The following is a 27,588-nucleotide window of genomic DNA, read 5'->3' as shown; positions in this document are numbered from 1 at the left end:
AACTTTGAAGGGTTTCTAGGCAATTTTTATTTGTAGAGTTGTACGTAACCCCTTTCAAAGTGCTACTGAACTATATTATGCCTAGATAATTCAACAACTTATATTTTACTGTAGTGCTGAAAACTGTTTAGTTTTTTACATTGTCACTTAAAGGACACTCAAGTCAAAATTAAACATTCATGATTCATATAAGGCAGACAATTTTAAACAACTTTGCAATTTACTTCAATTTACAAAATATGCAGTCTGTTTATAGTTACACTTTTTAAGTACCCAGCTCCTACTAAGCATGTGCAAGAATTCACAGAATATACGTATATGCATTTGTGATTGGCTGATGGCTTTCACATGATACAGGGGGAGTGGAAAGAACATTTGAAATTTGTCAGAAAAAAATCTACTACTCATTTGAATTGCCATTGTCTTATTATCATGCATTTGGTGATTATGCAAATCTACTGTATTTACTGGTCCTTTAAAAGTTAAATATTATGCTGAGTTTCATATATATATTCTCCCCATAAGTTCTTATAATCATAACTCTATATTTTAAACTTTAGGTTGTCCTCATAGCTATATATCCATTTGTACTGACTTTCCAGATTATTGATAAATACAGTACTGATAATTCCGATTATCCTAGCTTTGTGAAGGAATAATCTAGATTTTATTAGAGAGACAGAGACAAGTATTTTGCATAAGCCTTTTCCTTTACTGCTCAACAGCCATTCAAAGTAACAATAAACACTTTAAATATTTAACATAGAAAACGCAGAGATGAATATGGTAACCAATGAAAAACAACCCTGGATGGTGTGATCTATTTCAGACCAATCAGAAAAGTTCATTTTGCTATGAACTGTCCAAATAGTATCCCAACTGCCTCTTTGAACTTTGGTGCTTGAGGAAAAAATATTGTTGAAGTCTTCACAAATGAGTCCATAAACCAATACAAAAAACATAAGTAAAAACCAGAAGAAAAAATTTGAAACACAGTTCATCCGAAGGAACTTGACCACAAGGATGAAATCCTGTAGAACTTGTTGAAATTTCTTCATATGGAACTTGAATTTGAAGATAATCTTTTGTATTACACAAACGTTCAGAATCCTGAAGGAGAGGGACCAGGAGCTGAAATAAATATATATAAATTATTCATCAAATATAAAAGATATACAAAAAAATAGGGTAGGGCAAAAGGGAGGGAAAATACTCGTCTGTATCTCTAATAAAATCTAGATTATTTCTTCACAAAGCTACGATAGTAGGAATTATCCATTGGATCCATCTACTAATGGAAGTAGAAGAAATAGGAGAGTGAGGAGGAGAAAAAGAAATCAAAAGTTGATTAGAAGTGAGAGAATTTCTAAAGGACAAAGTACGTTTCTCATATTCTTTGAGGCAAAGAACAACACACAAAGAAGGACATTCTGAAAAATAAGGATAAAAAATAGAAGACAACATACTTAGTTCTTCTAGATATATTAAAGATGACTCCCTGAGGAGAAAACATCTTAGAAGAAAAATCAATGACTTTAACGTTACAAACTCTTCTACAAGATAGAAGACAAAGAAGAGTTGCGAGTTTTCAAGAAAGTTGTTTAAGAGGAATAGATTCATTAGAAGGCCAAGATTGAAACAGGGAAAAAATTAAATAATATCCCAAAAGGAAGAATACTTAGCCGAAGGAGGTATTTTAATAGATTTCATAAGCCTGGAAATTGATATATGTTGACCAATAGGCATGTTATTAATAAGTTCATGACCCGCAGATATAGCTGATTTATAAATGTTAATAGATCTATAAGCTAAATCTGCATCAAATAGAGAAGTTAAAAAGTTTAGAATTTCATTTAAAGGTGCTGAAATGGGATCTAAATGTTTTTGACTGCACCAGCTAGACCATATGGACCAAGATGATAAATAACATTTTTTGGTTCCTGGGGCCCAAGCATCTTGTAATAATGATTTAGCTGAAAAAGAAAGTCCTTCTGAAGCCCAGGATCCCCTGAAATTGTCCATGCAATAAGTTGAAGAGAACCTTGAAGTACTAGGTTGTGAAAATCTCCGTTTGGATCTAACAGAAGATGGGGAACGAGAGGATGAAGGACCGGGAAGTGGACTGACATTTCCAGAAGAGATTGGTACAAGGATTGAGTCGGCCAAAATGGGGAAATCAGAACAAGCTAAATTTTGTTCCTCCTGATGACATTCAAAACTCAAGGAATCATTGAAAACGGAGGAAAGGCATATGCTCCCTGAAGGGGCCATGTCTGAAGAAATGCATCTACTGCTAACACTTCTGGATCCGGACGCGAACTGAAGAAAAGAAGAATCTGGTAATTTAGACGAGATGCAAATAAATCTATCGAGAATGGACCTCTGACAAGTTGTAAACTTTGAAAAACATCTGGATGTAATCTCCAATCGCTTGAGTCTGATATATACCGAGAACCCCAATCTGCAGCTGTATTGGAGAAACTCGGAATATATTCTGCTCGAATAGATATGCTGTTTTGGAGACATTGATGTACAAAATTCTTCGTTATATATGATAATTGTTTGGATTGAGTTCCACTCAAACGATTCAGATAACGAACTGCAGATATATTATCCATCCGTAAAAGATTGGAAATGGGAGAATTTTGTTTGACAAAGCTCTTTATTGCAAACAAAGCTGCAATCAATTCTAGACAATTTATATGCAATTTGCTTTCCGAAATTGACCATTTGCCTCCAATTATTTGAGAACCACATCTGGCACCCCAGTCGGAATTGCTTGAATCCGATTCTATAATATTTGGAGCTTTTCCGAATATAGCTTTTTCAGAAAAATAAGGAGAGAACACAGAAGGTATTTGTGGCACACTTAGCATAATAGACTTAAAATAGAACAAACAAATACATATACTACACAGAGAGATGATATGGAGATGCCAAAAAAAAACAAAACCATATTATAAGTATCAGTGTGATATAATTTCACTAATTGTCTATGGTGGGATGTGAGTGGTTTGTGATTTGCCTATAGATGTATATGCAAGATTTGAAAATCGGGCAGTCTGTGGTTTGCCAAGTTCTTGGGTACAATATTAATGTTATATAATATAACAGGACCCCACCATAGTAATATTCAAATTCAAACTCTCTATATAAAAAGAAAAAATATTAAATTTATCTGACTAGCGGTCAGATTCCAAAGTATCTCATGTGTATTAAAAATTCTTTTGATGAATGGTAACAAGATCATCCATTAAAGTACAGAGAAAATAAAATTTTAAAATAGTGTTCAAGAAAAGAACACAAAGATATTTCTAACACACGCTTCTCCTGTAATAAAAAAGTATATAGGTGTATACCTGAGTCTATAGTGCTTGTATAAGGAAGAGTACATATATAGTATACAAGCGGTCTCATATATGGGTTTCTACTTCTACCTCGAAAGACTATGAACCGCTAGGAGAGGGGAAAAGCTAGCAATATATTCCCCAGAGCTCTCAAGCACATTACCCTCGTTCAAAAATCTCTACGAGGTTCCGGAAGAAGATTGTTATGACCAATAAAAACAATTTTTCTAAAGAAAATACAGTAGAAGCAGTGTGAATGCCTGACGTACGTTTCGCCAACTGCTTTCTCAAAGGCCACCTTTGAGGAAGCAGTTGGCGAAATGCGCATCAGGCGTTCGCACTGCTTCTATATTTTCTTTGTAAAAATTTAATTTTAATTTAATTTTTATGAGACCACTTGTATACTATATATGTACTCTTCCTATGAGCACTATACACCTATATACTTTTTTATTATATGAGAAGCGTTTGTTAGAATAATCTTTGTGCTCTTTTCTTGAACACTATTTTAAACTTTATTTTCTCTATACTTTAATAGATGATGATGTTACCATTCATCAAAAGAATTTTAATACACATGAGATACTTTGGAATCTGACCGCTAGTCAGATAAATTTAATAATTTTTCTTTTTATATAGAGAGTTGGAATTTGAATACTACTATGGTGGGGTCCTGTTATATTTTATAACATTAATTTTGTACCCAAGAACGTAGCAAACCACAGACTGCCCGATTTTCGAATCTTGCATATACATCTATAGGCAAATCACAAGCCACTCACATCCCACCATAGACAATTAGTGAAATTATATCACACTGATACTTATAATATGTTTTTTTTTTTGGCATCTCCATATCATCTCTCTGTGTAGTATATGTATTTGTTTGTTCTATTCTATATATTAAAATTGACCAATATGTTATATTTTATTTGTTATATCAGTCCTCCCTATCCATTCCTCATTTGATAAATTAATTCTATTATGCTAAGTGTGCCACAAATACCTTCTGTGTTCTCTCTTTATTTTTCTGAATAAACAATATTTGGGTATCAGGCACTACCTATATAGGGATATGTAGCTCTACCCTCTAAGGATATTATAATAGACTTAATACCTTTCCCCTTACCTCTCTTTGGAGAGGCTTCCTATAACCAAATATAGCTTTGCCATTCCAGGCTTCTATATTGGAAAACCCCCAGATCAATTTGGTCCGGGCTTCTTCGGAATAAGAAATCCTGTGAGAATAAGAGAAACCCTTCCTTTAATAAAAAGAAAAATTGAATCTCTGTAATGCTCTGTAGTGTAATGGAGCTGGAAAAATTGCTTGAATTGAGGCGGAAAGAAGACCCACAATACTTGCAAGAGTCCTGATTGGAAAAAACTTTTTCTTTTATAATTGAGAAATTTCTAACTTGATTTTGTTTACTTTCTCCAAGGGAAGACTCAAAGTAGATAGAGATGTACCTATTAAAAAACCTAGAAAAGTCAGCTTTTGAGAAGGAAGAAGAACCGATTTTTTTTTTGTTATTGATAAGGAAACCTAGGTTTTTCAAAATATCAAGAGTTAGTTTCAAATGTGAAAGAAGAAGAGAAGGATCCTGATTCATAAGAAGTATATCGTCCAAATAAATTATTAGACTAATACCTCTTAGTCTCAACCAAGCTACTACAGGTTTTAAAATTTTTGTGAAAACCCAAGGAGCTGATGATACACCAAAAGGGAGGTAAACTGCCAAATCTGATTTCTCCAAATAAATCAGAGAAAATTGCGATGGGAAGGATGTATAGGAACTGTCAAGTAAGCGTCTGTTAAATCTAGTTTTACTAACCAGTCTTTGTCCATAAGACAATGATTGTAAGATAGAAAGGCATTCTCGAACGAAGAGATCCTTCTTTCTTTCTCACAAAAACATGTTGCTAAGAAAATAATTTTTGTTGTTTGTGGCTTGTTCTATAGTTTTTTTGAAATGAAGATGTGTTATCTCTTGATCTAAAAGATTTAAGTCTGTTTTTGAAGAAAAAAAAAACTATTGGATTTGGAGGATTATTTTGGAATGGAGGAGATATAAAGTCTAAGAGAAGACCTGAAACAGTCTGAATAACCCAAACGTCTGATGTTATGAATTTTCAATTTTTTATAAAAAGGGATAATCTTCCCCCAACCCTGTGTGGGGAAAAAATGTGTTGAGTGGAGAAAAATAGCTTACCTGAGAGAGGTCTTGAATGGGATCTCACTCTGGAAAATCTTAGATTCCAAGGACGGGCTCTTGAAGGAAAGAAGTTTGTGAAAGACTGACTTGGTGGGGGAAAGGATTGATATTGAGGCCTATTGGAGAAGTATGGATGACCGGGAAAATGGCCTCTAACTTTCCCGACCCAGTCAAAAACACGGTTAGGTGTAGGGTAGAAAATATTTTTTAAAGTAGTTTTTACCTTATTCGAGGAATTGAAGATATTTACATAAGAGTTTAATTCTTTTAAACCTAGATCCCCAAACAAGAAATTTTAGGGTCAATTTTACATTAAATAATTAGTCTACGTTGAAAAGATAAGGCTGTATTGGCATCACCCATTAGATAAATAAATCTTTGAATCCACTGTCTCATTACATAAGGATCCAGCGTGGATTTGTTAACTATAGCCGCCTCAGTCAGCTCAAACATTTTAGTAATAGGACCTAATGTGTCCAAATATTTATCCTGACAAGCTTTTAAAAATTTATCAGGTCCTCTTTTAATATTAAAAATTTTGGAACTTACAAATTTAACGATATTTGTGTCCACTTCAGGAGTAACAGAAGTTTTATGAGGCAAGTCAGGTCTAGGACATTCAGCTCTTAAAGTGGACCTGGATTTTACAGTGATTTTCTTGAACAATGGTCTAAAAATTTAGCAACGCTCTTAGAGGGTCTCCAATTAGAGGAGCAAGGGTGCTGTAAGTCTTCAGGATCTAAAAATTCCTGTCCCTCATTATGTAACAATTTCTTTTTTTGATTTCTTAATAGATTTTTTACATTTCTTCTTTTCGGGGATATAATCTGAGGAAGAACTATCAGAAGTTCTTGTGTAAATACAGATTGCCAAGATAAATCATCATTATTTGCACTGGAGTTTGAAAACTCAGATGTAGAAACTCAAACTAAGTCTACTTTCGTCTTGGCTGCTTTTTTAGTAGGAGCTGCAGCTTCAGAATCTGATTCTTAAGAAATAATTTTATTTTTTGCAATAGGAGAATTAACTCTGTTGTCTGGATTTAGCAGAATGAAAAGCTCCTTTGTTAAATTTCTTTTTAAATAAAATATTTTTGTGTTTTAGATAAATGTTTTCTTTTTGTTTCACTTTTCTAGGGGAATTAACATCCTCATTGACAGATCTTGATGCTGTCTTAAAATGACTTCTGTAGTCTGTAATGGAATTATCAAACATGTCTGTAGCAGACTCCTCAGAGAGAGAATTAGACTCATCTGCATGCATTTTGAAATAAAGTAATGTAAAATGTAAAATCTATAAGTATATATAAGGTACTTAAATGATATAATTTAACTAATAACCCAATAAAAATATTATTGAAATTAAATTGGTGTAATATAAATATTTTATACCTAAAATGTAACAGTCAAAACTAAAGTTGTCAAATTAATAAATAGTCAGCAGCAATAAAAGATAATTCAACTATACAGAAACAAAGTTGCTAGATATCTGAGAACGAATGCCAAATCTCTGAGGTGAGGGCGGACCATTAGAGATCAGAGGCGGGAAACCAGACGTCGGCAGAAAGGAAATGGATGCGTCAGAATGTGGGCATGGCCAAGACGTAACAGCAAACAAAATGGATCCCGAAGTCGAATACAGCAAGGGAGCTGTCCGGATTGAAATTTATAATCAGGGAAGCAAATAGATGTTGTAACTAAAAAGTAATAATAGAAAATAACCGGAATGGGCAAATAATATTAAAAAACGGAAAACAAACAAAAAGAAAAAACGAAGTATACAGCTTAAAATAAAAAGAAAATAAGGAATAGTAAATAAGGAATAGCAAAATAAAGGTTAATCAAATATTAATAAGAAATTAACCTTAGAATAAAAGTAAAATAAAAAACTATAAAAGAAAACAAAATAATAAATGAAATAAAAATTACGATATGTAATAACATAAATTAAAACTCATTGGAATGTACATTTTATTCAAAAGAAACTCATATTAAGATATATTGAAGCACTGCAAAATACTTATCTTTGAGAGCAGCAAAGTTCAAAGAGGCAGTTGGGATACTATTTGGACAGTTTATAGCAAAATTAACTTTTCTTATTGGTCTGAAATAGATCACACCATCCAGGGTTGTTTTTCATTGGTTACCATATTCATCTCTGTGTTTTCTATGTTAAATATTTAATGTGTTTATTGTTACTTTGAATGACTGTTGAGCAGTAAAGGAAAAGGCTTATGCAAAATAGGAGTCAGTCCATGTAATAAAATCCTGTTTACTAGCTTCTTTCTAAGGAAAGGGGGAAAAAACATAATTTGTCCCTATATACTTAATTTTGTTTAATTGCCCCCCCTCCCGACTTGATTAAGCAAGTGATGACGTAGCTCTGATGTTAGCTTGACTCTTGTGACTCCCCTAAAGCAGTCACTGGGGGGTGCAGGGGGTGCGGACCTGGGTGACAGGCTCAGGGGGGTGACACCACGCAGGCACTGGCAAGCAGGAACTGTGGTGCCTTAACTTAGAAGGGAAGTTCGGCGTGCGGCTGCACTAATCCGGAACCGGAACTACGGGTAGACCACAGGGTCACAGGGTCCTCCAATAATGAATCAGTTAGTCCGGAGTGCCGTAGCCAGGGAGATCAGGCCCAAGGTATGTAATCCAAAGAAAAAGAATGGCAGGCACTACTCGGGGGGGAAATTCAAACAGCAGTTTATTAGTTTAAGCCACACATAAACAAAAACAGGCTTAAAATAACTCCAGCAACATACGGACAGAAGGGTAGACACAGAGGGACAGACTGCCTGACGCGTTTCGCGCCCCCTAGTGGCGCTTAATCATAGGCTAAGTTAGTAACAGCAAGACACCCCTTATATACACACAAGGGAATTAACCCTGCCCCCACCAACAATTAATTTTAAAACATACTAATGTATTCTTTAATGTATTTAATGCTGAGGCAATTGAGTTATAAAAGAGAGACATAATATACCACCCTGCAATTGTTATAAATCTATTACTAGTATAGATATTAAAGAAATAAATAGATACTCCAATTAGGCTCACAATGAGACAGAAAAGTGCAAAAAGGGATACAGAAAAGACACAAAAAGAGAAGGGGAAAATTAAAAGACTAAATAAGTTAATATCCAAAATTATTATCCAAAATTGTTTATCAGCCTAGTCAAAAAAGCCAATACTCCTATATTAAAACACATATACTGAATAGACAAAAGAGTACAAATTCAATAAATAAATTATTCAAATGGTCTTCCAATTCATAATAAAAATAATAATAATAAATGTATATTTAGTACACAAATTAAATTTGAAAGGAGTCCATGTATCAATGTATATGTGTAAATAGAGTATATAGATAAAACCTAAGTATCAATAAAGAAATTGATGTCACATTCCTTATTCATGCCATTAGGTATCCTAGTGTGTAATTTTAAGATCCAGTAAAGTCCTTTTCTATCTAGGATTTTATTTTTGTTACCACCCCTTGGGGGGAGGGTGACTCTATCAATGACTTGTATTGACATGTCTGCAATATGACTAAAGTGATGATAATTGAAATGGTTAGCTACTGCAGAGTCTACAAAATAGTTTTTAACATCCCTAATATGTTCACCATGTCTTGTTCTTATCTCACGTGACGTTTTCCCTACATATTGGCTTTTACATAAATTACAGGTAAGTAGGTAGATCACGTAAGAGGTTCTACAATTGGCATAAAAATCTATTTGGTAAGTTTTATTGTCATAAGAGGAACTAAAACTATTACCTACTATTATATTCATGCAAGTCATGCATTGTCTACCACCACATTTAAAATTACCCTTCTTTGAAAGCCAGCAAGTGGGATTTCGGTGGTTTTTGGTTGTAACCATACTGGGAGATAGAAATCTAGATAGAGTTTTAGGCTTTCTTGAGACAAAGCGGCAGTTGCCAATCAGGGGTTTTAAGATTGGATCACCCATTAGTAAATGGAGATGTTTTTTAAGTATACCAACTATACTCATGTATTGTGGTGAATACTCAGTAGAGAATACCACAGAGTCCCCTGACACATGTTTTTCAGAGCCATGTCTCTTATTTAGCCTATAATTATTAGTTTTAACATGCTGTCTGCATATTTCTACGTCATCGGGGTTGTATCCTCTGTTGATGAGTCTGTTTTTTAACTCCAAAGATTGTTCATCATAAATTTTATCAGACTTCGTATTCCTACGAAGTCTGATAAATTGACCCTTTGGAATAGCTTTAATCAAATGAGATGGATGTTGAGAAGCGGCATGCAGGATTGTATTTCCAGCAGTGCTCTTCCTATATGTTTTTGTCATGATCGTGTCCCCAGCGGTGTACAGTGTAAGATCAAGAAAATGTATCTCTTTAGTATTCATTTCGCCAGTAAATTTCAAACCCAATTCATTAGTGCTGAAATAGAGTAGCATACTATTTAAAAGATCTGGATCCCTATCACTGCGCACCACTAGGAGCAGGTCATCTATATATCTGACGAAGAGCTCTATCTGTCCATACCAGGGGTTGGTGGGGGAGTAAACGTACATTAGCTCCCACCAGGCAACAAAAATATTGGCAAAAGCCGGGGCAAATTTTGCCCCCATGGCAGTCCCCCTTATCTGCAGATAGAACTCTCCGTCAAAAGAAAAAAAGTTGTGTGTTAGTAGAAATCTCAGAACATCACCTATATATAGTCTCACTGTATCATCTAACTTGCCCTGTCTTTCCAAGAAAAAGACTTAGAAATATGCAGACAGCATGTTAAAACTAATAATTATAGGCTAAATAAGAGACATGGCTCTGAAAAACATGTGTCAGGGGACTCTGTGGTATTCTCTACTGAGTATTCACCACAATACATGAGTATAGTTGGTATACTTAAAAAACATCTCCATTTACTAATGGGTGATCCAATCTTAAAACCCCTGATTGGCAACTGCCGCTTTGTCTCAAGAAAGCCTAAAACTCTATCTAGATTTCTATCTCCCAGTATGGTTACAACCAAAAACCACCGAAATCCCACTTGCTGGCTTTCAAAGAAGGGTAATTTTAAATGTGGTGGTAGACAATGCACGACTTGCATGAATATAATAGTAGGTAATTTTTATGCTAATTTTAGAACCTCTTACGTGATCTACCTACTTACCTGTAATTTATGTAAAAGCCAATATGTAGGGAAAACGTCACGTGAGATAAGAACAAGACATGGTGAACATATTAGGGATGTTAAAAACTATTTTGTAGACTCTGCAGTAGCTAACCATTTCAATTATCATCACTTTAGTCATATTGCAGACATGTCAATACAAGTCATTGATAGAGTCACCCTCCCCCCAAGGGGTGGTAACAAAAATAAAATCCTAGATAGAAAAGAACTTTACTGGATCCTAAAATTACACACTAGGATACCTAATGGCATGAATAAGGAATGTGACATCAATTTCTTTATTGATACTTAGGTTTTATCTATATACTCTATTTACACATATACATTGATACATGGACTCCTTTCAAATTTAATTTGTGTACTAAATATACATTTATTATTATTATTTTTATTATGAATTGGAAGACCATTTGAATAATTTATTTATTGAATTTGTACTCTTTTGTCTATTCAGTATATGTGTTTTAATATAGGAGTATTGGCTTTTTTGACTAGGCTGATAAACAATTTTGGATAATAATTTTGGATATTAACTTATTTAGTCTTTTAATTTTCCCCTTCTCTTTTTGTGTCTTTTCTGTATCCCTTTTTGCGCTTTTCTGTCTCATTGTGAGCCTAATTGGAGTATCTATTTCTTTAATATCTATACTAGTAATAGATTTATAACAATTGCAGGGTGGTATATTATGTCTCTCTTTTATAACTCAATTGCCTCAGCATTAAATACATTAAAGAATACATTAGTATGTTTTAAAATTAATTGTTGGTGGGGGCAGGGTTAATTCCCTTGTGTGTATATAAGGGGTGTCTTGCTGTTACTAACTTAGCCTATGATTAAGCGCCACTAGGGGGCGCGAAACGCGTCAGGCAGTCTGTCCCTCTGTGTCTACCCTTCTGTCCGTATGTTGCTGGAGTTATTTTAAGCCTGTTTTTGTTTATGTGTGGCTTAAACTAATAAACTGCTGTTTGAATTTCACCCCCGAGTAGTGCCTGCCATTCTTTTTCTTTGGGTGCCTTAACTTAGTTTAGCGCTATGTAATTGTGTTACTTTACATCAAGCAATTTTATCACCATATTGGCCCATTGAAGACATGTCATTATCATGTTTACATACAGATGATAATCACAGGTTCGCCCGCCACCCCCATCCACGTGCTGGCTTTGATTATGCGCCTGCACCCACCATTCCATCACAGCCGCTTACCTCGTTCTAGACTGGAGATGAAGAGGGAGGTGGGAGGAGCAGGAACTGCAGTCACGTTTCTGACTAGGTAGCAGCACCGTAGGACAGAGAGAAAGAAGCGGGAGACTTAGGCAGCCACAGCAACACTGATGCAGCAGCGATCAGCACTAGCAGCAAGCCAGCAATTGAAGTCTAGACTCTAGTGACACAGACACAGCCAGGAGTCTAGACCAGGACAGAGCCAGGAGGACAGCTGAACTTCTGACAGGTCCACCTGCCACCCCCATCCATGTTGCTGGCTTTGATCATGCCCCGCCCCCGCACCCACCATCCCATCACAGATGCTTGCCTTGCTTTAGACTGGAGATGAAGAGGGAGGTTGGAGGAGCAGTAGTTGCAGTCACGTGTCTGACCAGATAGCAGCACCGAAGGACAGAGAAAAAGAAGCGGGAGACTTAGGCAGCCGCTGCAACACTGATGCAGCGGCGATCAGCACTAGCAGCAAGCCAGCAATTGAAGTCTAGACTCTAGTGACCCAGACACAGCCAGGAGTCTAGACCAGGACAGAGCCAGGAGGACTGTTGAAGATCAATCTGGGCAACTCAACTGTAAGATAATTTTATATATATATATATATATATATATATATATATATATATATATATATATATATATATATATATATATATATATATATACTAGTCCTAAAGCCCATCCACACGGGCCATTTTTTGCAGTACAGCGGTCCCATCCCTTGCTCTCTCTCCTCCTCTCTTTTGTGCTCTCTCTCCTCCTCTCTTTTGTGCTCTCTCCCCCTCTCTATTGCGCTCTCTCCCCCTCTCTATTGCGCTCTCTCCCCCTCTCTTTTGCGCTCTCTCCCCCTCTCTTTTGCGCTCTCTCCCCCTCTCTTTTGCGCTCTCTCCCCCTCTCTATTGCGCTCTCTCCCCCTCTCTATTGCGCTCTCTCCCCCTCTCTTTTGCGCTCTCTCCCCCTCTCTTTTGCGCTCTCTCCCCCTCTCTTTTGCGCTCTCTCCCCCTCTCTTTTGCGCTCTCTCCCCCTCTCTTTTGCGCTCTCTCCCCCCTCTCTTTTGCGCTCTCTCCCCCCTCTCTTTTGCGCTCTCTCCCCCCTCTTTTGCGCTCTCTCCCCCCTCTCTTTTGCGCTCTCTCCCCCCTCTCTTTTGCGCTCTCTCCCCCCTCTCTTTTGCGCTCTCTCCCCCCTCTCTTTTGCGCTCTCTCCCCCTCTCTTTTGCGCTCTCTCCCCCTCTCTTTTGCGCTCTCTCGCTCCACCTCTTTTGCTCTCTCTCGCTCCACCTCTTTTGCTCTCTCCCCCTTCTCTTTTGCTCTTTCTCTCCATCCCTCTCTTTTGCTCTCTCTCTCTCTCTCTCTCTCTCTCTCTCCCTCCCTCCTCTCTCCCCCCTCTTTTGTTCTCTCTCCCCCCTCTCTTTTGCTCTTTCTCTCCATCCCTCTCTTTTGCTCTCTCTCCCCTTCTCTTTTGTGCTCTCTCCCCCTCTCTTTTGTGCTCTCTCCCCCCTCCCTTTTGCGCTCTCTCTTTCTCCACCTCTCTTTTGCGCTCTCTCTCTCCCCCTGTCTTTTGCTCCCTCTCTCTCCCCCTCTCTTTTGCTCCCTCTCTCTCCCCCTCTCTTTTGCTGCCTCTCTCTCCCCCCTCTCTTTTGCTCCCTCTCTCTCCCCCCTCTCTTTTGCTCCCTCTCTCTCCCCCCTCTTTTGCTCCCTCTCTCTCTCCCCCTCTCTTTTGCTCCCTCTCTCTCCCCCCTCTCTTTTGCTCCCTCTCTCTCCCCCCTCTCTTTTGCTCCCTCTCTCCCTCTCCCTCTCTCCCCCCTCTCTTTTGCTCCCTCTCTCGCTCCACCTCTCTTTTGCTCTCTCTCTCCCCCCCTCTCTTTTGCTCCCTCTCTCTCCCTCTCTTTTGCTCTCTCTCTCCCGCTCTCTTTTGCTCTCTCTCGCTCCCCCTCTCTTTTGCTCTCTCGCTCCCCCTCTCTTTTGCTCTCTCTCGCTCCACCTCTCTTTTGCTCTCTCCCCCTTCTCTTTTGCTCTTTCTCTCCATCCCTCTCTTTTGCTCTCTCTCTCCCTCCTCTCTCCCCCTCTTTTGTTCTCTTTCCCCCTTCTCTTTTGTTCTCTCTCTCCATCCCTCTCTTTTTCTCTCTATCCCTCTCTTTTTCTCTCTCTCCCCCTCTCTATTGCTCTCTCTCCCCCCTCTCTATTGCTCTCTCTCCCCCCTCTCTATTGCTCTCTCTCCCCCCTCTCTATTGCTCTCTCTCTCCCCCCTCTCTATTGCTCTCTCTCCCCCCTCTCTATTGCTCTCTCTCCCCCCTCTCTATTGCTCTCTCTCCCCCCTCTCTATTGCTCTCTCTCTCTCCCCCCTCTCTATTGCTCTCTCTCTCTCCCCCCTCTCTATTGCTCTCTCTCCCCCCTCTCTATTGCTCTCTCTCCCCCCTCTCTTTTGCTCTCTCTCCCCCCTCTCTTTTGCTCTCTCTCCCCCCTCTCTATTGCTCTCTCTCCCCCCTCTCTATTGCTCTCTCTCCCCCCTCTCTATTGCCCTCTCTCCCCCCTCTCTATTGCCCTCTCTCCCCCTCTCTATTGCCCTCTCTCCCCCCTCTCTATTGCCCTCTCTCCCCCCTCTCTATTGCCCTCTCTCCCCCCTCTCTATTGCCCTCTCTCCCCCCTCTCTATTGCCCTCTCTCCCCCCTCTCTTTATCTCTCTCTTCCCTCTATTCTGCTCTTTCCCCTCTCTTTTGCTCTTTCCCCTCTCTTTTGCTCTTTCCCCTCTCTTTTGCTCTTTCCCCTCTCTTTTGCTCTTTCCCCTCTCTTTTGCTCTTTCCCCTCTCTTTTTCTCTTTCCCCTCTATTTTGCTCCCCCCCCCTCTTCTGCACTGTCCCCCCTCTTCTGCACTGTCCCCCCTCTTCTGCACTGTCCCCCCTCTTCTGCACTGTCCCCCCTCTTCTGCACTGTCCCCCCTCTTCTGCACTGTCCCCTCTTCTGCACTGTCCCCTCTCTTCTGCTCTTCCCCCTCTCTTTAGCTCTTTCCTATCTCTTTTTGTCTCTCCCCCCTCTCTTTAGCTCTTTCCTATCTCTTTTTGTCTCTCCCCCGTCTCTTTAGCTCTTTCCTATCTCTTTTTGTCTCTCCCCCCTCTCTTTAGCTCTTTCCTATCTCTTTTTGTCTCTCCCCCCTCTCTTTAGCTCTTTTCTATCTCTTTTTGTCTCTCCCCCCTCTCTTTAGCTCTTTCCTATCTCTTTTTGTCTCTCCCCCCTCTCTTTAGCTCTTTCCTATCTCTTTTTGTCTCCCCCCCTCTCTTTAGCTCTTTCCTATCTCTTTTTGTCTCTCCCCCCCTCTCTTTAGCTCTTTCCTATCTCTTTTTGTCTCTCCCCCCCTCTCTTTAGCTCTTTCCTATCTCTTTTTGTCTCCCCCCCCCCTCTCTTTAGCTCTTTCCTATCTCTTTTTGTCTCCCCCCCTCTCTTTAGCTCTTTCCTATCTCTTTTTGTCTCTCCCCCCCTCTCTTTAGCTCTTTACTATCTCTTTTTGTCTCCCCCCCTCTCTTTAGCTCTTTCCTATCTCTTTTTGTCTCCCCCCCCTCTCTTTAGCTCTTTCCTATCTCTTTTTGTCTCTCCCCCTTTCTTATATTTCTTTCTCCTCTGTCACGCCGACTGCGCCCGGCCACGCCCCTGCCACACCTGACCACGCTCCCGTCCGGCCACGCCCATGATCCCACCTAGTCACTCCCACTTTCACCGCAAACAGCATGGATTGTCAGGTAAGGCCAGGTGTGTTTGTGTTCGTGCTGTCTCTACTGCACATGACAGCTTTGGACAAACACACTTGACCTTTTATATAATAGGATATATATATATAATTGATAAAAAATCAATCATATACTGTAATTATGTAATGATATTATAATATCATTACATAAATATATGATTGATTGATTTTTATCACTGAAGGCTGCTGCCTTGTTCTGCTGATCAGCTACAGTTTTATACAGCCAGGTTTTATACAGACAGTTTTATACTGCTAAGCTCCTTGATCTTCACTGTCACTGATGCTATAGCTATATGCACTGCAATTGTATATCCTCTTTCTTTACTAAGCACAAGTTTGTATATTTGTTTAGCTGATTTGCAGGGGTTAATGCACACAACGTATTAATTTATAATAATGTCCTTATAATGGTTAGCGAACATTAAACTTACACATATCCTGCTAACACATCACCTAATGAAGCAAGACACTGCATTATGAATGTGATTAATTTGCCAATGCCCAGGGATGCTTTTTGTGCCTATGGAAGGTAGTGAATCCAGAAATAGGTGCCTAACCACTTTTATTTTCTAATTGTATTAAATCCATGACATCCATTTTTTTATTATGGGTGCGTGACTTTCCAATTTACTTATATTATCATATTTGCTTCATTCTATTGGTATCCTTTGTTGAAGGAGCAGTAATACACTACTGGGAGCTAGCTGAACATATTGGGTGAGCAAATTACAAGAGGCACATGTGTGCAGCTAACTCCCAGTAGTGCATTGCTGTTCCTGAGCCTACCTAGGTATGCTTTTCAATGAAGGATACCAAGAGAGTTATATGGAAGTTACAATTTATGAGTAACATTTGTAAAAAAAAAACAAACAACCAAACATTAATAGGGGGTGACACCATGAAATACCGCACCGGGTGACACCAACCCTAGTGACGCCACTGCCCTAAAGAAAGCTTTGCAGCCACGTCAGAAATATGAATGATGTGAATAAACCTGTTAGTAAATGTTTAGAACCATTAAGATACTCCATGTTTCTTATTTTTTACATTTGGTATGTTTTTAGATCTTAAATAACACGGTTTATCCATACATTTACCTTGTTTTTCCATTCCACAATATTAATGTGCCAGCTTTTTCTCAGATAGATATTAGGACCCTATAATACTTTACAAGCATACCTTTATGTATTTATTTAATATACTATTTATTTAATATACTTTATGTATATATTTGCTATTTACTGTTGCATTATGCTTTGAAAGAAGAAGTCATTTTCAGGTAGTAGTTCAGTTTATCACGTTTGCTTTTTTCACAGTGCAAACAATCTGCTTAGCTTCTGAGGATCAGCGTCATAGTGCCAAGTCAGATGGAGAGCAATCTGATGCAAAAACAGAACAGTCAGATGAAGATGCCACTGAAAAAGTCCCAAAGCGTACAGCCAGTGTCAAAAGTGTCAAAAAAGTTACAAAAGTTGAGGTAATGTGTCTAATTAAAATATATTTTTACTTTTTGCACATCAGAGTTAAAAAGTATAAATATTTCTTAAGCTAATAATAAAAAATCTGTTGTGTATTCATATATTGTTGAAATATTTTTGCATTACAAAATGTAACCTTTTCAATGCAGTGTTTATGCGTTTTTAAATGTAATAGATGTTTTCTTTCATAAGGTGGTGAGCGTTCACGAGCCATTACCAATGGGATTTCATTCCTGGCCACTAGGAGGAGGCAAAGACACCCAACATTCCACAAGATTTTCATCCCTCTCCCCTCTCTTGTAACCCAGTCTTATCTTTGCCTCTACAGGAGTAGGTAAAAAATTGAGGTGCTTCAGATTCTATGTTTAAAGGGGTTCTCAGACGTATGTGAGACTTGTTATCCCTCTGATATTGGTCAGAGGGGTGTATGGAGTACTGAGTAGTGACATTGAATTTCCCTATGGGATTTAGTCACAAACCTGCTTAAGGTGTCTCAGGAACCTGTCCCTTAGCCTCCTCCTGTTGGTCCGTCATGATACTTCTCTTAAAATCCTCTTCTGTTGCTTGCAGAGCACTGGATGGTCTTCTCTACTGAATGCAGTCTTCTCTGAAGCTGGTAAGCACGGTAGAATGGGTGCTGTTTAGGTACTGTAAGTATAAAACACTCAAAAAGCCCACACGTAGATACATTTTACTATGTATAGCATAGCCAGGGGACATACCAAGATTCACACAGACTTGAGCCAGAGTTAGTATACACATTTACTTTTTATATGCTCTTATTCATGTGCATTGCTTCACATTTATTTAAGGGGCTTTATGTCAAAATAAGTGTTTTTGTGCACTTTGAAATGGTAGCAAATTATCCATGTACTATTTTTATTTTGAGTTTAAAAATTTCTTTAGCGCTCTAACTCAGTAACACTGTGTACAATTTTTTTTGGTGTTACAACTCTTAGATGAAACAATGGATGGGAGAGGCGACTTAGTGCATTACCTGAGTAGTTTTGTGTGCGCTCTCAAAAGTTTTTTTGTCGGGGAATTTTCCATCGGACTAGCGCTCCCTCCTGTTTCAGTTCTTCTACCAAGAAGGTGCAGCAGTCTTTCAGTGGTCTCACAGTGGTGTTGGCTTTAATTAGTAAAACCCTTTCTTTGGAGGGGGTGAGAACCCTATTCATCAAGAGCTTGGGGGTAGTTAAATTGCTTATTTTTACCAAGGATTTTATTTTGGTTAATTAGCAGTTATAATATAGCAGTGTTTACTTTTTCAGTGGCTGTTTAAGCTCATTAAACTTATTTTCTTGTGGCATTCTTATTTCTGTGTGCCTTTATGATAAAGTCCCTGTTACATATTGCAATATTATTTGTTTACTGTTGTGTATATTCCTTTACACAATAAAGTTGCTTGGGTATATAATGGAGCATGCTATAACTGTCCCCATTTAGAGAGATTTATATAGAGAGAGGTATAATGTGTGTGTTTTCAACTTTAGCTTTGCAATTCTGTAGGATCTTTTATGCTTTTTAACTGGATACATTTTTTTTAAAGGAATTGCTACTCTCTGTTCCATTGTACAAGGGAGTTCTACAGATTTAACATTCAGAATTCTAGACTTCTGTGCACTACAATTCCTGCAGTTAGGATGGCTAAGCCTCCTCCAAGTCAGCACATTAATTTGTCTGATAATCTGTCTATTGTCATTCAAAGATTTCCAGCCTCCAAAAGGAAAGTTAAAAAACATTTATTTGTTCACACATGGTCCATAATACAGCAACAACGTTTCAAACCAGCAATTGGTTCTTAGTCATGTCAATAAATCTGTCTATTGTTTTATTTGTCTTGTTACTGATTCTGAAACAGATCAGTTCAGGTAAGAAAGTTTTTTTTACATATTCACACAGACTCCTTAGATTTGTCTTCAGTAGGTAAGTTCTTTTTTTTTTTATTAGCAAATAATAGCAATTAATTCTGATACAGATATGTAAGAAGCTTATATGCAGCTTACTAGTAAGGCTTATGGTGTACAATTCTGCTGCTACTAAAGTGCTTTAGAGGCTGTCTTCAGCTGTCTCTGATGAATAGGCCAAACCAGTACCTCACGGCTAGATTTAGAGTTTGGCGTTAGCCGTCAAAAGCAAGGGGTCCTAACGCTGCTTTTGGCCACCCGCTGGAATTTAGAGTCAAAATCAGTATAATCGGTCCCAGCACCCAATTAGTGCATCTGCAAGTCACCTAGGGGCCACTACCCTAGACCCCAAAAGAATCCAGAGATATAGCAAGCAAGGTGACAGCAGAAATATGTATTTATTCAATCATAAAGGCAGAAAAATTAGGCGACGTTTCGGGCTCTCAACCCTTCCTCATGCCTTAACTTAACAAACAAATTATGATCCTTTATATACACCTGTACCACTAGGTGGCACTATGGAGCAGTTAACTCTTCACATTACTTTCAAACAGTACATCGCTAGAATGCAATCATTTCTAATGCAGAGAAATGTCGTATTTCAAAAAAACATATCAGCAAAAGATTATTTGTAGCTTATTCAAAAGGTCTAAATCCAACATTGAATTCTAACCATCAGTATAATTTATATACTTATGCTTTTATATACTTATGCTTATTAAAGCAAAACCATAGCTTAAAAACTACAGAAAATCAATTATAAAAAAATAGAAAGATCCCAGTCCTTATTTAAACCCTTTGGTTCTAGGGTACCTAGTTCAAAGATCCAGTATGATTCCCTCTGTTTAAGGATACCAACCAATGACTGTGTGGAATATAGCTGTGTCTGCACTTCCATGTTTAACATGAATTGGAAAGCCCACAATATTCAGAGTTAAATTACAAGAAAGGAGAACAAAATAAAAAATTAAAATATCTTGCAATGTTGTTTTACTACATGTAATTAATCAATTTATAGTAATATCTTGAGGTGTTTAATGTCCATTTAAAGGGTTATGAAACCCAATTTTTTCTTTCATGATTCGGGTAGAGAATGCGGTTTTAAGCAACTTTCTAATTTACTCCTATTATCAATTTTTCTTTGTTCACTTTATTTGAAAAAGCAGGAATATAAGCTTAGGAGCTGGCTTATTTTTGGTTCAGTACACTGGGTAGCGCTTACTGATTGGTGGCTACATTTAGATTATGAGTGGAACGCAAAATTGTGAGCAATATTTGCGCTCCACTCAGTAATATGTTCGCTGGTATTCCAAGTTAGGCGCAATGCTAACGCGACCTTGCCTGGAAGCCTTGTGCTCAGGAGAGCGCTCTTCCATAGGGTCCAATGGGAGCCTCGTTCTGATGCCGCTAGACACGGCAGAGAACCTAGCACAGCGCAGGGATAAGTCGCACAGAGTTAGGCAGCAAATTTTAAAATGTAATATAATGAATATATATATTTGGGTTTATATGTATTTATATTCACATAGTAACACATAAAATTTATATGTATATAAGCAAATACATATATATATATATATATATATATATATATATATATATATATATATATATATACAGTGATAACAGTCCCCATAGATCGCAATGTAAAGGCACTTTTCAGTGACATTTTTTTCTAACACCCCACATCCCCTCACTTTAACCCCTTATAAATGCTTTGTGCAGTTTATTTTTAAAAAAAGAAAAATATGCTCATATTTTTCATTTTAATAAAGCAACTTACACTTTATTTGGGGGGCAATTGAGGGACATTTTTTTTAATTAACTTTAGGTCTGACCTCTGGTTAATTGCGCTTAGCGCAAAGTGCTACCAGGAGCTTGCAGGATTAACCAGATCTAGTGGCTGGTTATTCAACATGCGCCCATAAAGGGGCAGATTTGCCCCTTTACGGGCACATGTTAAAATAGCACTTCACTTTGTAATCTAGCCCTTAAAGGGCCATTAAACCCAACAAAATTATTTCACAATTCAGATAGAGAATACAATTTTAAACAACATTCCAATTTACCTCTATTATCTAATTTGCTGCAATCTTTAAATATCATTTGTTAAAGAATTTGAAAGTTGTTTAAAATTGTATTCTCTATCTGAATCATGAAATTAAAAAATGTGGGTTTAATGTCCCTTTAATTTGTTCTCAATCTTACATAATATCTAAAATAATAATAATTTGTCCATGTATAAGTCAGATGACTTCAGTTTTTACTTTAGCTTCCTGGTTAAAGTTCTCATTAAGTATAACTTTATGGGAAGTTGGAACATTTCTTCCACAAATTGTACAGTTTTTTTCTCTTGTAAGATGTATCGAGTCCACGGATTCATCCTTACTTGTGGGACATTCTCCTCCCCCACAGGAAGTGGCAGAGAGAGCACCCACAGCAGAGCTGCCCACACAGCTCCCCCCTAGCTCCCCCCCAGTCATTCTTTCTGCCTGCTTAACTGCTAGGAAGGGCAAAGAGGAGTGTGGTGACTAAAAATGTTAGGTTTTTATTTTCTCAAGCAAAAGTTTATTTTAAATGGTGCCGGTGTGTACTATTTACTCTCTGGCAGAAAAGGGATGAAGATTTCTGCAAGGAGGATTATGATCTTAGCACTTTGTAACTAAGATCCACTGCTGTTCTCACAAGGGCTGAAGAGTACAGGAAAACTTCAGTTGGGGGAACAGTTTGCAGGCTAAACTGCATTAAGGTATGTTCAGTCTATTTTTTTCTAGACAGACTGTTATATCTAGAAAAGGCTGGCAATATCCCCATGAGGGAAGGGTAAGCTGTATTCAGACACTTGGATAGGAATTTCAGCTTGCATGAAGGGCTCATTAGTTACTGGTGACACTGTTTGGTAAAAACGTTTTTGTTTATTCAGTAAATGATGCAATTATAACGTTTTTTTGAAGGGACTAAAGGGGTCATTATGGCTTGTTTTAAGGTTTTTTAACCCACATGGTTAATTAAGAGACACTCTGGTGTTTTTCTGTTAGGCCTCAAAACTTGAGTGAGGTAGGAGGGGCCTATTTTCAGGCCTCGGTTGTGCAGTTTCCTTTCCTCTGAGACTTCTAACTGTTTCTCCAGAGGTTCCTGCCGTGTTTGAGTGCTGGAAAGGAGGTTTTTTCCCCACAAATCGTTCTGAAGGGCAGGTAGGAGCCAAAGCAGAGCTGTGGTAAAGTGCTGAAAGTCTTTTTTACCGGTTTTGATGTTTTTTCAATCCGGTTTTGCCATTAAGGGGTTAATTGTTTATTTGCATAGTTGTGCAAAGTTACTAAGGCTATATGATACTACTGTAAAAATTTTGTTATGTTTACTGCTTTTTCACATTGTTTTGCAGAATTTGTGCAGATTTTTTTCTCTTAAAGGCACAGTACCGTTTTATTTCTAAGTGTTATTTACTTTGATTACAGTGTTTTCCAAGCTTGCTTGTTACATTACTAGCCTGTTTAACATGTCTGAAACCAAGGAAAATCCTTGTTCAATATGTTTGGAAGCCATTGTGGAACCCCCTCTTAGAATGTTTCCCAATTGTATTGATATGTCTATAAACTATAAAGAACATATATTAGCACTTAAAAATAGAGCAATCGATGATTCTCAGTCAGAAGTAAATGAGGGTTCGCCATCTAGCTCTCCCCAAGTGTCACAACCAGTAATGCCCGCACAAGTGACACCAAGTACCTCCTAGTGCGTCTAATTCATTTATTTTACAAGACATGGCCACAGTTATGAATACAACCCTCACAGAGGTTTTATCCTAACTGCCTGGTTTACAAGGAAAGCAGGACAGCTCTGGGTTAAGGAAAAATGCTGAGCAGTCTGACGTATCTGATATGCCCTCACAATGCTCTAAAGTAGGGGTGAGGGATTTGTTATCTGAGGGAGAAATTTCTGACTCAGGAAAGACGCTTCCTCAGACAGATTCTGATATGACGGCCTTTAAATTTAAGCTTGAACACCTTCGCTTATTGCTCAGGGAGGTATTAGCGGCTCTAGATAATTGGGACCTTATAGTGGTCCCAGAGAAATTGTGTAAGATGGATAAATACTTAGAGGTTCCTGTTTACACTGATGTTTTTTCCAGTCCCTAAGAGGATTGTGAATATTATTGCTACGGAGTGGGATAGATCAGGTATTTCGTTTATTCCCCCTCCTGTTTTTAAGAATATGTTTCCCATATCTGACACCATGCGGGACTCGTGGCAGACAGTTCCTAAGGTGGATCAAGCTATTTCTACTCTGTCTGAACATACAACTATACATTTTGAAGTCAGTTGGGCTTTCAAAGATCCTATGGATAAAAAAATTAGAGGGTCTCCTGAAGAAATTTTTTGTTCATCAAGGTTTTCTTCTTCAGCCTATTGTGTGCATTGTCCTGCAACTACTGCAGCTGCTTTCTGGTTTGAGGCTCTAGAAGAGGCTCTTCAGATGGAGACTCCATTAGAAGAAATTTTGGACAGAATTAAGGCCCTTAAATTGGCTAATTCTTTTATTACAGATGCCGCTTTTCAACTGGCTAAATTAGCGGCAAAGAATTCAGGTTTTGCCATTTTAGCACGCAGGGCGTTATGGCTTAAATCCTGGTCTGCTGATGTGTCATCTAAAACTAAGCTTTTAAACATTCCTTTCAAGGGAAAGAACCTATTTGGGCCTGAACTGAAAGAGATTTTTTTCAGCCATCACTGGAGGGAAAGGTCATGCCCTCCCTTAGGATAAATCAAATAAGATGAGGACCTAACAAAATAATTTTCGTTCCTTTCGGAATTTCAAGAGTGGTCCCGCTGCAGCTTCCTCTGTTGCAAAGCAAGAGTGGAATTTTGCCCAGTCCAAGTCAGTCTGGAGACCTTACCAGGCTTGGAACAAGGGTAAACAGGCCAAGAAGCCTGCAGCTGCCTCTAAGACAGCATGAAGGGGTAGCCCGCGATCCAGGACCGGATCTAGTAAGGGGCAGACTCTCTCTCTTCACTCAGGCTTGGACAAGAGATGTTCACGATCCCTGGGCTTTAGAAATTGTGTCCCAGGGATATTTTCTGGAGTTCAAAGGCTCTCTTCCAAGCGGGATTTTTCACATTTCTCGATTGTTTGTCTGTAAACCAGACAGAGAGGCGTTCTTACGCTGTGTAGAAGACCTACATACCATGGGGGTGATCCGCCCAGTCCCAAAAGAGGAACAGGGGCTAGGATTTTACTCAAACCTGTTTGTGGTTTCCAAAAAAGAGGGAACTTTCAGATCAATCTTGGATCTCAAAATTCTAAACAAGTTCCTCAAAATCCCATCATTCAAGATGGAGACTATTCAGTCTATTCTACCTCTGATCCAGGAGGGTCAATATATGACCACCGTGGATTTAAAGGATGCGTATCTACACATCCCTATTCACAGAATTTTCACAAGGGTGCTAGGGTCCCTTCTGGCGGTTATACGACCACGGGGCATAGCAGTGACGCCTTATCTTAATTCAGGCGTCAACATTCCAGTTATCCAAGTCTCACACGGACATTGTGTTGGTTTTTCTGAAATCTCACAGGTGGACGGTGAACATAAAAAGAGTTCTCTCTTCCCTCTTATAAGAGTTTCCTTCCTAGGGACTCTGATAGACTTGGTAGAAATGAAAATATTTCTGACGGAGGTCAGAAAATCAAAACTTCTGACTCATGGTAGCGGCAATGGACATAGTTCCTTTTGCCCGCCTACACCTCAGACCACTGCAACTGTGCATGCTCAAACAGTGGAATGGGGATTATACAGATTTGTCTCCTCAACTGCATCTGGACCAGGAGACCAGAGATTCTCTTCTCTGGTGGTTGTCTCAGGACCACCTGTCTCAGGGAATGTGTTTCCGCAGGCCAGAGTGGCTCATTGTAACGACAGATGCCAGCCTGATAGGCTGGGGTGCAGTCTGGAACTCCCTGAAAGCACAGGGCTTATGGTCTCGGGAGGAATCTCTTCTCCCGATAAATATTCTAGAACTGAGAGCGATATTCAATGCGCTTCAGGCATGGCCTCAGCTTGCTGCGGCCAAATTAATCAGGTTTCAGTCGGACAACATCACAACTGTAGCTTATATCAATCGTCAAGGAGGAACAAGGAGTTCTCTAGCTATGATGGAGGTAACCAAAATAATCCGATGGGCAGAGGATCACTCTTGCCATCTCTCAGCAATCCATATCCCAGGAGTAGTGAACTGGGAGGCGGATTTCCTAAGTCGTTAGACTTTTCATCTGGGGGAGTGGGAACTCCATCCGGAGGTATTTGCCCAGCTGATTCAGCTATGGGGCACACCAGAATTGGATCTGATGGCGTCCCGTCAGAATGCCAAACTTCCTTGTTACGGGTCCAGGTCCCGGGATCCCAAGGCGGTACTTATAGATGCTCTTGCAGTGCCTTGGTCCTTCAATCTGGCCTATGTATTTCCTCTCCTTCTACGTCTGGTTGCCAAAATAAAGCAGGAGAGAGCTTCTGTGATTCTGATAGCGCCTGCGTGGCCACGCAGGACTTGGTATGCAGACCTAGTGGACATGTCCTTGGTTCTACCATGATCTCTGCCAATGAGGCGGGACCTTCTAATCCAAGGTCTGTTCACGCATCCAAATCTAATTTCTCTGCGCCTGACTGCTTGGAGATTGAACGTCTGATTCTATCAGTGTGGTTTCTCTGAGTCGGTCATTGATACCCTGATTCAGGCTAGAAATCCTGTCACCAGGAAGATCTATCATAAGATTTGGCGCAAATATCTTTATTGGTGTGAATCCAAAGGTTACTCGTGGAGTAAGTTTAGGATTCCTAGAATATTGTCTTTTCTCCAGGAAAGTTTGGAGAAGGGATTATCAGCTAGTTCTTTATAAGGACAAATATCTGCTTTGTCTATTCTTCTACACAAACGTCTGGCAGATGTCCTAGACGTTCGAGCATTTTGTCAGGCTTTGGTCAGAATCAAGCCTGTATTTAAACCTGTTGCTCCGCCATGGAGCCTAAATTTAGTTCTTAAAGTTCTTCAAGGGGTTCTGTTTGAACCTATGCATTCCCTGGATATTAAGCTTCTATCTTGGAAAGTTTTGTTTTTAGTAGCTATCTCTTCAGCTCAAAGGGTTTCTGGGCTATATGCTTTACAGTGTGATTCCCCTTATCTTATTTTCCATGCAGATAAGGTGGTTTTGCGTACCAAACCTGGGTTCCTCCCTAAGGTTGGTTGTAACAGGAATATAAATCAAGAGATTGTTGTTCCTTCACTGTGTCCTAATCCTTCTTCAAAGAAGGAACGTCTGTTGCACAATCTTGATGTGGTTCGTGCTTTAAAGTTCTACTTTCAAGCAACTAATGATTTCCGTCAAACATCTTCATTGTTTGTTGTTTATTCTGGTAAGCGGAGAGGTCAGAAGGCTACGGCTACCTCTCTTTCCTTTTGGTTGAAAAGCATCATCCGTTTGGCCTATGAGACTGCTGGACAGCAGCCTCCTGAAAGAATTACTGCTCATTCTACTAGAGCTGTGGCTTCCACATGGCTTTTAAAAATGAGGCTTCTGTTGAACAGATTTGTAATGCGGCGACTTGGTTTTCGCTTCATACTTTTTCCAAATTTTCCAAATGTGATACTTTTGCTTCTTCGGAGGCTATTTTTGGGAGAAAGGTTCTACAAGCAGTGGTGCCTTCCGTTTAAGGTCCCTGTCTTGTCCCTCCCTTCATCCGTGTCCTAAAGCTTTGGTATTGGTATCCCACAAGTAAGGATGAATCCGTGGACTCGATACATCTTACAAGAGAAAACATATTTTATGCTTACCTGATAAATTTATTTCTCTTGTGATGTATCAAGTCCACGGCCCGCCCTGTTTATTAAGACAGGCATATATATTTTATTTTTAAACTTTCAGTCACCACTGCACCCTATAGTTTCTCCTTTTTCTTCCTCGCCTTCGGTTGAATGACTGGGGGGTGGAGCTAGGGGGGGAGCTGTGTGGGCAGCTCTGCTGTGGGTGCTCTCTCTGCCACTTCCTGTGGGGGAGGAGAATGTCCCACAAGTAAGGATGAATCCGTGGACTGGATACATCACAAGAGAAATAAATTTATCAGGTAAGCATAAATAAAAAAATTTCTACTAGATTAGTTTTACTTTAGTGGCTTTTTAAAAAAAAATTAGGCTTCTGTTATGTAAATTGCACAGCAGCAACTTGGTCTTCTTTACTCACTTTTCTTCTGGGATAGTTGTTCACAGTAAAGTCCTACAGTCTTACTGGCTGGTAAATAGCTGCCTTCCTTAAGTTTTGTCCAACCCATTTATTTGTGGACTTCACAGCTATACATTAAACTTGGATATCAGAGAGGTGAGAAGGATTAAAATTGTGGAATGTTGGGTACATTTGCCTCTTCCTAGTGGCCAGGAGTTGAATCCCATGAGTAATGGCTTGTGGTCTCTCACCACCATTAAGATATGAATTTATCAGGTAAGCATACATTTTGTT

At 39.0% G+C, this 27,588-nt stretch overlaps 1 protein-coding gene across 1 annotated transcript in view; it reads left to right on the top strand.

Annotated features, from left to right (window-relative positions):
- The window catches only part of REEP2 (receptor accessory protein 2), a 178,437-nt gene that overhangs the window by 118,608 nt on the left and 32,241 nt on the right, over nucleotides 1–27,588 (top strand). The window contains exon 7 of the mRNA XM_053719819.1: nucleotides 17,018–17,178. Within this exon, the coding sequence (XP_053575794.1) occupies nucleotides 17,018–17,178 (161 nt within the window). The remainder of the gene's footprint in view (nucleotides 1–17,017; nucleotides 17,179–27,588) is intronic.

The sequence above is a fragment of the Bombina bombina genome, chromosome 6 (assembly GCF_027579735.1).
Source record: "Bombina bombina isolate aBomBom1 chromosome 6, aBomBom1.pri, whole genome shotgun sequence".
Lineage (NCBI taxonomy): Eukaryota > Metazoa > Chordata > Amphibia > Anura > Bombinatoridae > Bombina > Bombina bombina.
This window is presented reverse-complemented; position numbering and strand designations above follow the sequence as displayed.